The sequence below is a fragment of the Oncorhynchus gorbuscha genome, unplaced genomic scaffold (genome assembly GCF_021184085.1).
Source record: "Oncorhynchus gorbuscha isolate QuinsamMale2020 ecotype Even-year unplaced genomic scaffold, OgorEven_v1.0 Un_scaffold_912, whole genome shotgun sequence".
NCBI lineage: Eukaryota > Metazoa > Chordata > Actinopteri > Salmoniformes > Salmonidae > Oncorhynchus > Oncorhynchus gorbuscha.
The window spans coordinates 83280-98496 of NW_025745876.1; the positions used below are offsets into that span (position 1 = coordinate 83280).

General features: G+C 46.4%; 1 protein-coding gene across 1 annotated transcript in view; it reads left to right on the forward strand.

Moving 5' to 3' along the window:
• The window catches only part of LOC124020795 (aryl hydrocarbon receptor nuclear translocator 2-like), an 83318-nt gene that overhangs the window by 55546 nt on the left and 12555 nt on the right, over positions 1–15217 (forward strand). Inside the window, exons 9-12 of the mRNA XM_046336068.1 lie at positions 2790–2913; positions 6689–6791; positions 7090–7228; positions 11207–11357. Of these exons, the coding sequence (XP_046192024.1) occupies positions 2790–2913; positions 6689–6791; positions 7090–7228; positions 11207–11357 (517 nt within the window). The remainder of the gene's footprint in view (positions 1–2789; positions 2914–6688; positions 6792–7089; positions 7229–11206; positions 11358–15217) is intronic.

Consider the following 15217-nt stretch of genomic DNA (forward strand, 5'->3'; position numbering starts at 1 on the left):
GACAGCTTCTGAAGCTGTTCATTGTATATCATTAAAGGCCCAGTGCAGTCAAAAATGTGATTTTCCTCTGTTTTATATATATTTACATACTATGATGTTGGAATAATACTGTGAAATTGTGAATATTATGATAATGCCCTTTTTTAGGTTAAGAGCTATTTGAAAAGACCGCCTGAAATTTCAGCCTGTTTTTTGGTGGGATGGAGTTTTGGTCTGCCTGGTGACATCACCAGGTGGGCAATTAGTTAATAGACCAATAAGAAAGAGTTCCAAACCTCTCTGCCAATAACAGCTAGTTTTCAGTTTTCCCTTCACAGAAATTGCTCTTTTGTTTCTTTATGACAATTTTTTATAGAAAAATGGCTGCATTGGACATTTAAGAGGCTCAACTGTATAACAGGCTTGGGGTCAATTCCATTTTAATTCAGTCAAATCAGGAAGTAAACAGAAACGGAATTATTCCTCAATGATTGTCTGAGGGAAAAAAATCATTGAAATTAGAATTTCAGTTTAGCTCCTCAACTGACTAAATTCAAATGGAATTGATCCAAATCCTGCTGTGTAAATACTTTCTAGGGTTTCATTAAGTGAAGAGGTCCTTCCCTCCTCTCTTTCTAGATGTTGACTGTACATCAGTTTCTAGGGTTTCATTAAGTGAAGAGGTCCTTCCCTCCTCTCTTTCTAGCTGTTGACTGTACATCAGTTTCTAGGGTTTCATTAAGTGAAGAGGTCCTTCCCTCCTCTCTTTCTAGCTGTTGACTGTACATCAGTTTCTGAAGGGTTTCATTAAGTGAAGAGGTCCTTCCCTCCTCTCTTTCTAGCTGTTGACTGTACATCAGTTTCTAGGGTTTCATTAAGTGAAGAGGTCCTTCCCTCCTCTCTTTCTAGCTGTTGACTGTACATCAGTTTCTAGGGTTTCATTAAGTGAAGAGGTCCTTCCCTCCTCTCTTTCTAGCTGTTGACTGTACATCAGTTTCTAGGGTTTCATTAAGTGAAGAGGTCCTTCCCTCCTCTCTTTCTAGATGTTGACTGTACATCAGTTTCTCAGGGTTTCATTAAGTGAAGAGGTCCTTCCCCTCTCTTTCTAGCTGTTGACTGTACATCAGTTTCTAGGGTTTCATTAAGTGAAGAGGTCCTTCCCTCTGTACTCAGTTTCTAGGGTTTCTAGTCCTTCCTCCTCTCTTTCTGTTGACTGTACATCAGTTTCTAGGGTTTCATTAAGTGAAGAGGTCCTTCCCTCCTCTCTTTCTAGCTGTTGACTGTACATCAGTTTCTAGGGTTTCATTAAGTGAAGAGGTCCTTCCCTCCTCTCTTTCTAGCTGTTGACTGTACATCAGTTTCTAGGGTTTCATTAAGTGAAGAGGTCCTTCCCTCCTCTCTTTCTAGCTGTTGACTGTACATCAGTTTCTAGGGTTTCATTAAGTGAAGAGGTCCTTCCCTCCTCTCTTTCTAGCTGTTGACTGTACATCAGTTTCTAGGGTTTCATTAAGTGAAGAGGTCCTTCCCTCCTCTCTTTCTAGCTGTTGACTGTACATCAGTTTCTAGGGTTTCATTAAGTGAAGAGGTCCTTCCCTCCTCTCTTTCTAGCTGTTGACTGTACATCAGTTTCTAGGGTTTCATTAAGTGAAGAGGTCCTTCCCTCCTCTCTTTCTAGCTGTTGACTGTACATCAGTTTCTAGGGTTTCATTGTTGTCCTTCCCTCCTCTCTTTCTACTGTTGACTGTACATCAGTTTCTAGGGTTTCATTAAGTGAAGAGGTCCTTCCCTCCTCTCTTTCTAGCTGTTGACTGTACATCAGTTTCTAGGGTTTCATTAAGTGAAGAGGTCCTTCCCTCCTCTCTTTCTAGCTGTTGACTGTACATCAGTTTCTAGGGTTTCATTAAGTGAAGAGGTCCTTCCCTCCTCTCTTTCTAGATGTTGACTGTACATCAGTTTCTAGGGTTTCATTAAGTGAAGAGGTCCTTCCCTCCTCTCTTTCTAGCTGTTGACTGTACATCAGTTTCTAGGGTTTCATTAAGTGAAGAGGTCCTTCCCTCCTCTCTTTCTAGCTGTTGACTGTACATCAGTTTCTAGGGTTTCATTAAGTGAAGAGGTCCTTCCCTCCTCTCTTTCTAGCTGTTGACTGTACATCAGTTTCTAGGGTTTCATTAAGTGAAGAGGTCCTTCCCTCCTCTCTTTCTAGCTGTTGACTGTACATCAGTTTCTAGGGGTTTCTGTTGACTGTACATCAGTTTCTAGGGTTTCATTGAAGAGGTCCTTCCCTCCTCTCTTTCTAGCTGTTGACTGTACATCAGTTTCTAGGGTTTCATTAAGTGAAGAGCTGTTGGTCCTTCCCTCCTCTCTTTCTAGATGTTGACTGTACATCAGTTTCTAGGGTTTCATTAAGTGAAGAGGTCCTTCCCTCCTCTCTTTCTAGCTGTTGACTGTACATCAGTTTCTAGGGTTTCATTAAGTGAAGAGGTCCTTCCCTCCTCTCTTTCTAGCTGTTGACTGTACATCAGTTTCTAGGGTTTCATTAAGTGAAGAGGTCCTTCCCTCCTCTCTTTCTAGATGTTGACTGTACATCAGTTTCTAGGGTTTCATTAAGTGAAGAGGTCCTGACTGTACCTCCTCTCTTTCTAGCTGTTGACTGTACATCAGTTTCTAGGGTTTCATTAAGTGAAGAGGTCCTTCCCTCCTCTCTTTCTAGCTGTTGACTGTACATTTGCAAGGCGGATATACTCACACCCTTGTATAAATCAAGTTAGTTTTAGTAAATTAAGTTATCCTTCCCTCCTGTCTCCCTCCAGGTGCCCGTTCCCAGTGTGGGAGGAGGGGTTCACGAGGCGGGAAAGAACACTGACAAGACGGACACCATGTTCTCACAGGAGAGAGACCCACGCTTTGCTGACATGTACTCCGGCATCTCTGGCTGTACGACATCTAGTTATTTTCTCACCTCTCTCTGTGGTGTGTGTGTGTGTGTGTGTGTGTGTGTGTGTGTGTGTGTGTGTGTGTGTGTGTGTGTGTGTGTGTGTGTGTGTGTGTGCGTGTGCGTGTGTGTGTGTGTGCGTGTGTTGATAAGTGTTAATCAGCCAGTGTGTGTTGAAAGGCCCATGGTAGACGGTTGGTTGTGATGGTGGTCTTTCATCCAGGGGATAAATGTAAAACAACCTCCACACAACTCAATCAGAACTGAACTTTCTCTCTCTCTCCCTCTCCATTCCCTCCCTTTCTCTGACTGTGGTATATTTTTAGCTCTTTCTCCCTCTCTCTGAATGGTTCTGTTTGTCTCTCTCCCTCCCTATCTCTCTCTCTTTGTCTCTCCCTCTCTGTCTCTCTCTCTCTCCGTCTCCATCTCTCTTTTTTCCTCTCTGTCTGTCTCCTTCTCTCTCCCTCTCTCTGTCTCTCCCTCTCTGTCTCCCTCCATCTCTCTTTTTTCCTCTCTGTCTGTCCCTCCTCTCTCTCTGTCTCCCTCCATCTCTATTTTTTTCCTCTCTGTCTCTCTCTCTGTCTCTCCCTCTCTGTCTCCCTCCATCTCTCTTTTTTCCTCTCTGTCTGTCTCCCCCTCTCTGTTTCTCTCTCTCTCTCTCTGTCTCTCCCTCTCTGTCTCCCTCCATCTCTCTTTTTCCTCTCTGTCTGTCTCCCTCTCTCTCCCTATCTCTCTCCCTCTCTCTCTGTCTCCCCCTCTCTGTCTCCCTCCCTATCTCTCTGTCTCTCCCTCTCTGTCTCCCTCCATCTCTCTTTTTTCCTCTCTGTCTGTCTCCTCTCTGTCTGTGTCCTCTCTCTGTCTCTCCCTCTCTGTCTCCCTCCATCTCTCTTTTTTCCTCTCTGTCTGTCTCCCTCTCTCTCCCTATCTCTCTCCCTCTCTCTCTCTGTCTCCCTCCATCTCTCTTTTTTCCTCTCTGTCTCTCCCTCTCTGTCTCCCTCCATCTCTCTTTTTTCCTCTCTGTCTGTCTCTCTTTCCCTCTCTCTCTCTGTCTCCCCCTCTCTGTTTCTCTCTCTCTCTCTCTGTCTCTCCCTCTCTGTCTCCCTCCATCTCTCTTTTTCCTCTCTGTCTGTCTCCCTCTCCCTCCCTATCTCTCTGTCTCTCCCTCTCTGTCTGTCTGTCTCCCCTCTCTGTCTCTCTCTCTCTCTCTCCTCTGTCTCCCCCTCTTTGTCTGTCTCCCTCTCTCTCTCTCCCGCTCTCTGTCTGTCTCCACTCTCTGTCTCCCCCTCTCTCTCTCTGTCTCTCTCCCTCTGTCTCTCCCTCTCTCTGTTTTTCTTTCTCTCTGTATGCCTCTCTGAATGTCTCTTTGTCTGTCTCTACCTCTTTCTAAATGTCTCTCTTTCTAAATATATTTCTCTGAATGTCTCTCCCTCTATATATCTCTATAAACGGTGTGTGTATTGTGTCTCTCCCTCTATATATCTCTATAAACGGTGTGTGTATTGTGTCTCTCCCTCTATATATCTCTATAAACGGTGTGTGTATTGTGTCTCTCCCTCTATATATCTCTATAAACGGTGTGTGTATTGTGTGTCTCCCTCTATATATCTCTATAAACGGTGTGTGTATTGTGTCTCTCCCTCTATATATCTCTATAAACGGTGTGTGTATTGTGTCTCTCCCTCTATATATCTCTATAAACGGCGTGTGTATTGTGTCTCTCCCTCTATATATCTCTATAAATGGTGTGTGTATTGTGTCTCTCCCTCTATATATCTCTATAAACGGTGTGTGTATTGTGTCTCTCCCTCTATATATCTCTATAAACGGTGTGTGTATTGTGTCTCTCCCTCTATATATCTCTATAAACGGTGTGTGTATTGTGTCTCTCCCTCTATATATCTCTATAAACGGTGTGTGTATTGTGTCTCTCCCTCTATATATCTCTATAAACGGTGTGTGTATTGTGTCTCTCCCTCTATATATCTCTATAAACGGTGTGTGTATTGTGTCTCTCCCTCTATATATCTCTATAAACGGTGTGTGTATTGTGTCTCTCCCTCTATATATCTCTATAAACGCTGTGTGTATTGTGTCTCTCCCTCTATATATCTCTATAAACGGTGTGTGTATTGTGTCTCCCTCTATATATCTCTATAAACGGTGTGTGTATTGTGTCTCTCCCTCTATATATCTCTATAAACGGTGTGTGTATTGTGTCTCTCCCTCTATATATCTCTATAAACGGTGTGTGTATTGTGTCTCTCCCTCTATATATCTCTATAAACGGTGTGTGTATTGTGTCTCTCCCTCTATATATCTCTATAAACGGTGTGTGTATTGTGTCTCTCCCTCTATATATCTCTATAAACGGTGTGTGTATTGTGTCTCTCCCTCTATATATCTCTATAAACGCTGTGTGTATTGTGTCTCTCCCTCTATATATCTCTATAAACGGTGTGTGTATTGTGTCTCTCCCTCTATATATCTCTATAAACGGTGTGTGTATTGTGTCTCTCCCTCTATATATCTCTATAAACGCTGTGTGTATTGTGTCTCTCCCTCTATATATCTCTATAAACGGTGTGTGTATTGTGTCTCTCCCTCTATATATCTCTATAAACGGTGTGTGTATTGTGTCTCTCCCTCTATATATCTCTATAAACGGTGTGTGTATTGTGTCTCTCCCTCTATATATCTCTATAAACGGTGTGTGTATTGTGTCTCTCCCTCTATATATCTCTATAAACGGTGTGTGTATTGTGTCTCTCCCTCTATATATCTCTATAAACGCTGTGTGTATTGTGTCTCTCCCTCTATATATCTCTATAAACGGTGTGTGTATTGTGTCTCTCCCTCTATATATCTCTATAAACGGTGTGTGTATTGTGTCTCTCCTCTATATATCTCTATAAACGGTGTGTGTATTGTGTCTCTCCCTCTATATATCTCTATAAACGGTGTGTGTATTGTGTCTCTCCCTCTATATATCTCTATAAACGGTGTGTGTATTGTGTCTCTCCCTCTATATATCTCTATAAACGGTGTGTGTATTGTGTCTCTCCCTCTATATATCTCTATAAACGGTGTGTGTATTGTGTCTCTCCCTCTATATATCTCTATAAACGGTGTGTGTATTGTGTCTCTCCCTCTATATATCTCTATAAACGGTGTGTGTATTGTGTCTCTCCCTCTATATATCTCTATAAACGGTGTGTGTATTGTGTCTCTCCTCTATATATCTCTATAAACGGTGTGTGTATTGTGTCTCTCCCTCTATATATCTCTATAAACGGTGTGTGTATTGTGTCTCTCCCTCTATATATCTCTATAAACGGTGTGTGTATTGTGTCTCTCCCTCTATATATCTCTATAAACGGTGTGTGTATTGTGTCTCTCCCTCTATATATCTCTATAAACGGTGTGTGTATTGTGTCTCTCCCTCTATATATCTCTATAAACGGTGTGTGTATTGTGTCTCTCCCTCTATATATCTCTATAAACGGTGTGTGTATTGTGTCTCTCCCTCTATATATCTCTATAAACGGTATGTGTATTGTGTCTCTCCCTCTATATATCTCTATAAACGGTGTGTGTATTGTGTCTCTCCCTCTATATATCTCTATAAACGGTGTGTGTATTGTCTCTCTCCCTCTATATATCTCTATAAACGGTGTGTGTATTGTGTCTCTCCCTCTATATATCTCTATAAACGGTGTGTGTATTGTGTCTCTCCCTCTATATATCTCTATAAACGGTGTGTGTATTGTGTGGTTCCAGCTGGTGAGAAGAAGATGATGGTTCCTTCGTCTACAGCGGGAGGTCAGCAGCTCTACTCCCAGAACTCTCCCTTCCAGCCCGGACACTCTGCCAAGAGCTTCAGGTACACCTCTCTGTCTGTCTGTGTGGGTCTCTGTGGGTTGTGTGTGGGTCTGTGTGGGTCTGTGTGTACGTGCATGCAAGCACATTCGCGTGTGTGTTTAAAGTTGAAAGCCGTGGGGAAAGACAGGGCCTCAGGTGATGGTTGAACAACTGAGCAGACTAGAGTTGACAGATGTGAACAGTTAAATGTGTTGTTAAAGTATAAACTAAATATGACCGTCTGCATGGGGTCTATTTAAAGGCTCTCATGTCACACATTTACTTGGAATGCTGTCTGTCTGTCTGTGTGTTTTACACAGCTCCTCAGTGATCCATGTCCCAGGGGTGAACGATATCCAGCCGTCGGGATCGTCCAATCAGAACCTAGCTCAGATCTCCAGACAGCTCAACCCAGGACAGGTGGCCTGGACTGGCAACAGACCCCCGTTCTCTGGCCAGGTACACACACACACAAACACACACACACACACACACACACACACACACACACACACACAGGACAAACAACAGACTCTACCTTCTCAGGCCAGGTCTCTCACACACAGGACTAACAACAGACCCTACCTTCTAAGGCCAGGTCTCTCACACACAGGACTAACAACAGACCCTACCTTCTCAGGCCAGGTCTCTCACACACAGGACTAACAACAGACCCTACCTTCTCAGGCCAGGTCTCTCACACACAGGACTAACAACAGACCCTACCTTCTCAGGCCAGGTCTCTCACACACAGGACTAACAACAGACCCTACCTTCTCAGGCCAGGTAAAACACACACAGGACTAACAACAGACCCTACCTTCTCAGGCCAGGTAAAACACACACAGGACTAACAACAGACCCTACCTTCTCAGGCCAGGTAAAACACACACAGGACTAACAACAGACCCTACCTTCTCAGGCCAGGTCTCTCACACACAGGACTAACAACAGACCCTACCTTCTCAGGCCAGGTCTCTCACACACAGGACTAACAACAGACCCTACCTTCTCAGGCCAGGTAAAACACACACAGGACTAACAACAGACCCTACCTTCTCAGGCCAGGTAAAAACACACAGGACTAACAACAGACCCTACCTTCTCAGGCCAGGTAAAACACACACAGGACTAACAACAGACCCTACCTTCTCAGGCCAGGTAAAACACACACAGGACTAACAACAGACCCTACCTTCTCAGGCCAGGTCTCTCACACACAGGACTAACAACAGACCCTACCTTCTCAGGCCAGGTCTCTCACACACAGGACTAACAACAGACCCTACCTTCTCAGGCCAGGTCTCTCACACACAGGACTAACAACAGAACCTACCTTCTCAGGCCAGGTAAAACACACACAGGACTAACAACAGACCCTACCTTCTCAGGCCAGGTAAAACACACACAGGACTAACAACAGACCCTACCTTCTCAGGCCAGGTCTCTCACACACAGGACTAACAACAGACCCTACCTTCTCAGGCCAGGTCTCTCACACACAGGACTAACAACAGACCCTACCTTCTCAGGCCAGGTCTCTCACACACAGGACTAACAACAGACCCTACCTTCTCAGGCCAGGTAAAACACACACAGGACTAACAACAGACCCTACCTTCTCAGGCCAGGTAAAACACACACAGGACTAACAACAGACCCTACCTTCTCAGGCCAGGTAAAACACACACAGGACTAACAACAGACCCTACCTTCTCAGGCCAGGTCTCTCACACACAGGACTAACAACAGACCCTACCTTCTCAGGCCAGGTCTCTCACACACAGGACTAACAACAGACCCTACCTTCTCAGGCCAGGTCTCTCACACACAGGACTAACAACAGACCATACCTTCTCAGGCCAGGTAAAACACACACAGGACTAACAACAGACCCTACCTTCTCAGGCCAGGTCTCTCACACACAGGACTAACAACAGACCCTACCTTCTCAGGCCAGGTCTCTCACACACAGGACTAACAACGGACCCTACCTTCTCAGGCCAGGTCTCTCACACACAGGACTAACAACAGACCCTACCTTCTCAGGCCAGGTCTCTCACACACAGGACTAACAACAGACCCTACCTTCTCAGGCCAGGTAAAACACACACAGGACTAACAACAGACCCTACCTTCTCAGGCCAGGTAAAACACACACAGGACTAACAACAGACCCTACCTTCTCATGCCAGGTAAAACACACACAGGACTAACAACAGACCCTACCTTCTCAGGCCAGGTCTCTCACACACAGGACTAACAACAGACCCTACCTTCTCAGGCCAGGTCTCTCACACACAGGACTAACAACAGACCCTACCTTCTCAGGCCAGGTCTCTCACACACAGGACTAACAACAGACCCTACCTTCTCAGGCCAGGTCTCTCACACACAGGACTAACAACAGACCCTACCTTCTCAGGCCAGGTCTCTCACACACAGGACTAACAACAGACCCTACCTTCTCAGGCCAGGTAAAACACACACAGGACTAACAACAGACCCTACCTTCTCAGGCCAGGTAAAACACACACAGGACTAACAACAGACCCTACCTTCTCAGGCCAGGTCTCTCACACACAGGACTAACAACAGACCCTACCTTCTCAGGCCAGGTCTCTCACACACAGGACTAACAACAGACCCTACCTTCTCAGGCCAGGTCTCTCACACACAGGACTAACAACAGACCCTACCTTCTCAGGTCAGGTCTCTCACACACAGGACTAACAACAGACCCTACCTTCTCAGGCCAGGTCTCTCACACACAGGACTAACAACAGACCATACCTTCTCGGGCCAGGTAAAACACACAGACCTGGACATGTAGCAGAGATTATTTGTGTTGTGAGTAGAGTCAGACAGAATACAGAAATCCAAAACTGTATAAATATCTGTAGAATCACTCCAGACTTGGTTCCATTCCAGATCTAATGCCTAGGTGTTGTAGGTGTTTTCTAGTCAGACAGACGACACGCTGATCACACACTGACTCCCATAGCTACTACAGAATGTAGGCACCTCTGCTTTGGTTGACAACAGGAATCCTCTACTGCTAGCCAATAGCATCATTAGCATTTCTAATGAAATGCGTTTCAGTGGTCGCTATGCAGATTCTCTCTCTCTTTCTCCTCGCTTCAGTGAATCTCATCAGCAGAGCCTGGTAATGGTGTGTGTGTGTGTGTGTGTGTGTGTGTGTGTGTGTGTGTGTGTGTGTGTGTGTGTGTGTGTGTGTGTGTGTGTGTGTGTGTGTGTGTGTGTGTGTGTGTGTGTGTGTGTGTGTGTGTGTGTGTGTGTTCTGATCTGCATATCGGACCACACGACATGCATGTGTGTTGAGCATATGGTGTTTAGCAGGCTCATTTGTCTTCTCAACCTACACCAGTAACACACACACACGTCTCTCTGCTAGTCTAGTAAAACACACACGTCTCTCTGCTAGTCTAGTAAAACACACACGTCTCTCTGCTAGTCTAGTAAAACACACACGTCTCTCTGCTAGTCTAGTAAAACACACACGTCTCTCTGCTAGTCTAGTAAAACACACACGTCTCTCTGCTAGTCTAGTAAAACACACACGTCTCTCTGCTAGTCTAGTAAAACACACACGTCTCTCTGCTAGTCTAGTACAACACACACGTCTCTCTGCTAGTCTAGTAAAACACACACGTCTCTCTGCTAGTCTAGTAAAACACACACGTCTCTCTGCTAGTCTAGTAAAACACACACGTCTCTCTGCTAGTCTAGTAAAACACACGTCTCTCTGCTAGTCTAGTAAAACACACACGTCTCTCTGCTAGTCTAGTAAAACACACACGTCTCTCTGCTAGTCTAGTAAAACACACACGTCTCTCTGCTAGTCTAGTAAAACACACACGTCTCTCTGCTAGTCTAGTAAAACACACACGTCTCTCTGCTAGTCTAGTAAAACACACACGTCTCTCTGCTAGTCTAGTAAAACACACACGTCTCTCTGCTAGTCTAGTACAACACACACGTCTCTCTGCTAGTCTAGTAAAACACACACGTCTCTCTGCTAGTCTAGTAAAACACACACGTCTCTCTGCTAGTCTAGTAAAACACACACGTCTCTCTGCTAGTCTAGTACAACACACACGTCTCTCTGCTAGTCTAGTAAAACACACACGTCTCTCTGCTAGTCTAGTACAACACACACGTCTCTCTGCTAGTCTAGTACAACACACACGTCTCTCTGCTAGTCTAGTAAAACACACACGTCTCTCTGCTAGTCTAGTAAAAAACAGTCTAGTAAAACACGTCTCTCTGCTAGTCTAGTACAACACCCACGTCTTTCTGCTAGTCTAGTAAAACACACACGTCTCTCTGCTAGTCTAGTACAACACACACGTCTCTCTGCTAGTCTAGTAAAACACACACACTCAACTCTATTTCCTTCTCTCTCTCTCTATCCAGTCCACTAAGGCCCAGTCCAGTCCGTTTGGGATAGGCTCCGGCCACAGTTACCAAGGAGACCCATCTTCCTATAGCCCCCTGTCCTCCCCTGCCACCTCATCGCCCAGCGGCAATGCCTACTCTGGACTGGCCAACCGGAGCACGGCATTCGGTAAGCACCAGCCAATCACAGCAAAGCATTCCATCAAAAAGATATTTGTCTCATTCTCTTCCAGGATTTATCCAATCATGTTTGATCAGTGATAACATCAAAGGGTGTGTGTGTGTGTGTGTATACATACTCTGGAATGTTGGCTTTCTAGGCAGAGTTGCAAAGAAAAAGCCATATCTCAGACTGGCCAATAAAAATAAAAGATTAAGATGGTCAAAAGAACACAGACACAGAGGAACTCTGCCTAGAAGGCCAGCGTCACGGAGTTGCCTCTTCACTGTTGACGTTGAGACTGGACAGAGGAACTCTGCCTAGAAGGCCAACGTCACGGAGTTGCCTCTTCACTGTTGACGTTGAGACTGGACAGAGGAACTCTGCCTAGAAGGCCAGCGTCACTGAGTTGTCTCTTCACTGTTGACGTTGAGACTGGACAGAGGAACTCTGCCTAGAAGGCCAGCGTCACGGAGTTGCCTCTTCACTGTTGACGTTGAGACTGGACAGAGGAACTCTGCCTAGAAGGCCAGCGTCACGGAGTTGCCTCTTCACTGTTGACGTTGAGACTGGACAGAGGAACTCTGCCTAGAAGGCCAGCGTCACTGAGTTGCCTCTTCACTGTTGACGTTGAGACTGGACAGAGGAACTCTGCCTAGAAGGCCAGCGTCACGGAGTTGCCTCTTCACTGTTGACGTTGAGACTGGACAGAGGAACTCTGCCTAGAAGGCCAGCGTCACGGAGTTGCCTCTTCACTGTTGACGTTGAGACTGGACAGAGGAACTCTGCCTGGAAGGCTAGCGTCACGGAGTTGCCTCTTCACTGTTGACGTTGAGACTGGACAGAGGAACTCTGCCTGGAAGGCTAGCGTCACGGAGTTGCCTCTTCACTGTTGACGTTGAGACTGGACAGAGGAACTCTGCCTAGAAGGCCAGCGTCACTGAGTTGCCTCTTCACTGTTGACGTTGAGACTGGACAGAGGAACTCTGCCTAGAAGGCCAGCGTCACGGAGTTGCCTCTTCACTGTTGACGTTGAGACTGGACAGAGGAACTCTGCCTAGAAGGCCAGCGTCACGGAGTTGCCTCTTCACTGTTGACGTTGAGACTGGACAGAGGAACTCTGCCTAGAAGGCCAGCGTCACTGAGTTGCCTCTTCCCTGTTGACGTTGAGACTGGACAGAGGAACTCTGCCTATAAGGCCAGCGTCACTGAGTTGCCTCTTCACTGTTGACGTTGAGACTGGACAGAGGAACTCTGCCTATAAGGCCAGCGTCACTGAGTTGCCTCTTCACTGTTGACGTTGAGACTGGACAGAGGAACTCTGCCTGGAAGGCCAGCGTCACGGAGTTGCCTCTTCACTGTTGACGTTGAGACTGGACAGAGGAACTCTGCCTAGAAGGCCAGCATCACGGAGTTGCCTCTTCACTGTTGACGTTGAGACTGGACAGAGGAACTCTGCCTAGAAGGCCAGCGTCACGGAGTTGCCTCTTCACTGTTGACGTTGAGACTGGACAGAGGAACTCTGCCTAGAAGGCCAGCGTCACGGAGTTGCCTCTTCACTGTTGACGTTGAGACTGGACAGAGGAACTCTGCCTAGAAGGCCAGCGTCACTGAGTTGCCTCTTCACTGTTGACGTTGAGACTGGACAGAGGAACTCTGCCTAGAAGGCCAGCGTCACTGAGTTGCCTCTTCACTGTTGACGTTGAGACTGGACAGAGGAACTCTGCCTAGAAGGCCAGCGTCACGGAGTTGCCTCTTCACTGTTGACGTTGAGACTGGACAGAGGAACTCTGCCTAGAAGGCCAGCATCACTGAGTTGCCTCTTCACTGTTGACGTTGAGACTGGACAGAGGAACTCTGCCTAGAAGGCCAGCGTCACTGAGTTGCCTCTTCACTGTTGACATTGAGACTGGACAGAGGAACTCTGCCTAGAAGGCCAGCGTCACGGAGTTGCCTCTTCACTGTTGACGTTGAGACTGGACAGAGGAACTCTGCCTAGAAGGCCAGCGTCACTGAGTTGCCTCTTCACTGTTGACGTTGAGACTGGACAGAGGAACTCTGCCTATAAGGCCAGCGTCACTGAGTTGCCTCTTCACTGTTGACGTTGAGACTGGACAGAGGAACTCTGCCTATAAGGCCAGCGTCACTGAGTTGCCTCTTCACTGTTGACGTTGAGACTGGACAGAGGAACTCTGCCTGGAAGGCCAGCGTCACGGAGTTGCCTCTTCACTGTTGACGTTGAGACTGGACAGAGGAACTCTGCCTAGAAGGCCAGCGTCACGGAGTTGCCTCTTCACTGTTGACGTTGAGACTGGACAGAGGAACTCTTGCCTAGAAGGCCAGCGTCACGGAGTTGCCTCTTCACTGTTGACGTTGAGACTGGACAGAGGAACTCTGCCTAGAAGGCCAGCGTCACGGAGTTGCCTCTTCACTGTTGACGTTGAGACTGGACAGAGGAACTCTGCCTAGAAGGCCAGCGTCACTGAGTTGCCTCTTCACTGTTGACGTTGAGACTGGACAGAGGAACTCTGCCTAGAAGGCCAGCGTCACTGAGTTGCCTTCACTGTTGACGTTGAGACTGGACAGAGGAACTCTGCCTAGAAGGCCAGCGTCACGGAGTTGCCTCTTCACTGTTGACGTTGAGACTGGACAGAGGAACTCTGCCTAGAAGGCCAGCGTCACTGAGTTGCCTCTTCACTGTTGACGTTGAGACTGGACAGAGGAACTCTGCCTAGAAGGCCAGCGTCACTGAGTTGCCTCTTCACTGTTGACGTTGAGACCGGACAGAGGAACTCTGCCTGGAAGGCCAGCGTCACGGAGTTGCCTCTTCACTGTTGACGTTGAGACCGGACAGAGGAACTCTGCCTGAAAGGCCAGCGTCACGGAGTTGCCTCTTCACTGTTGACGTTGAGACTGGACAGAGGAACTCTGCCTAGAAGGCCAGCGTCACGGAGTTGCCTCTTCACTGTTGACGTTGAGACTGGACAGAGGATCTCTGCCTAGAAGGCCAGCGTCACGGAGTTGCCTCTTCACTGTTGACGTTGAGACTGGACAGAGGAACTCTGCCTAGAAGGCCAGCGTCACTGAGTTGCCTCTTCACTGTTGACGTTGAGACTGGACAGGGGAACTCTGCCTAGAAGGCCAGCATTCACGGAGTTGCCTCTTCACTGTTGACGTTGAGACTGGGGTTTTGTGGGTACTATTTAATGAAGCTGCCAGTTGAGGACTTGTGAGGCGTTTGTTTCTCAAACTAGACACACTAATGTACTTGTCCTCTTGCTATGTTGTGTACCGGGGCCTCCCACTCCTATTTCTATTCTGGTTAGAGACAGTTTTCGCTGTTATGTGAAGGGATTAGTACACAGCGTTGTACGAGATCTTCAGTTCCTTGGCAATTTCTCACATGGAATAGCCGTCATTTCACAGAACAGGAATAGACTGACACGTTTCAGAAGAAAGTTCTTTGTTTCTGGCCATTTTGAGCCTGTAATTGAACCCACTAATGTTGATGCTCCAGATATTCAACTAGTCTAAAGAAGGCTAGTTTTATTGCTTCTTTAATCAGAACAACAGTTTTCAGCTGTGCTAACATAATTGCAAAAGGGTTTTCTAATGATCAATTAGCATTTTAAAATTATAAACTTGGATTAGCTAACACAACGTGCCATTGGAACACAGGAGTTGCTGATAATGGGCCTCTGTACGCCTATGTAGATATTCCATTAAGAATCAGCCGTTTCCAGCTACAATAGTCATTTATAACATTAACAATGTTGACACTGTATTTCGGATCAATTTGATGTTATTTTAATGGACAAAAAAACAAAAACAAATATATTTCTAGGTGACCCCAAACTTTTTAAATACTG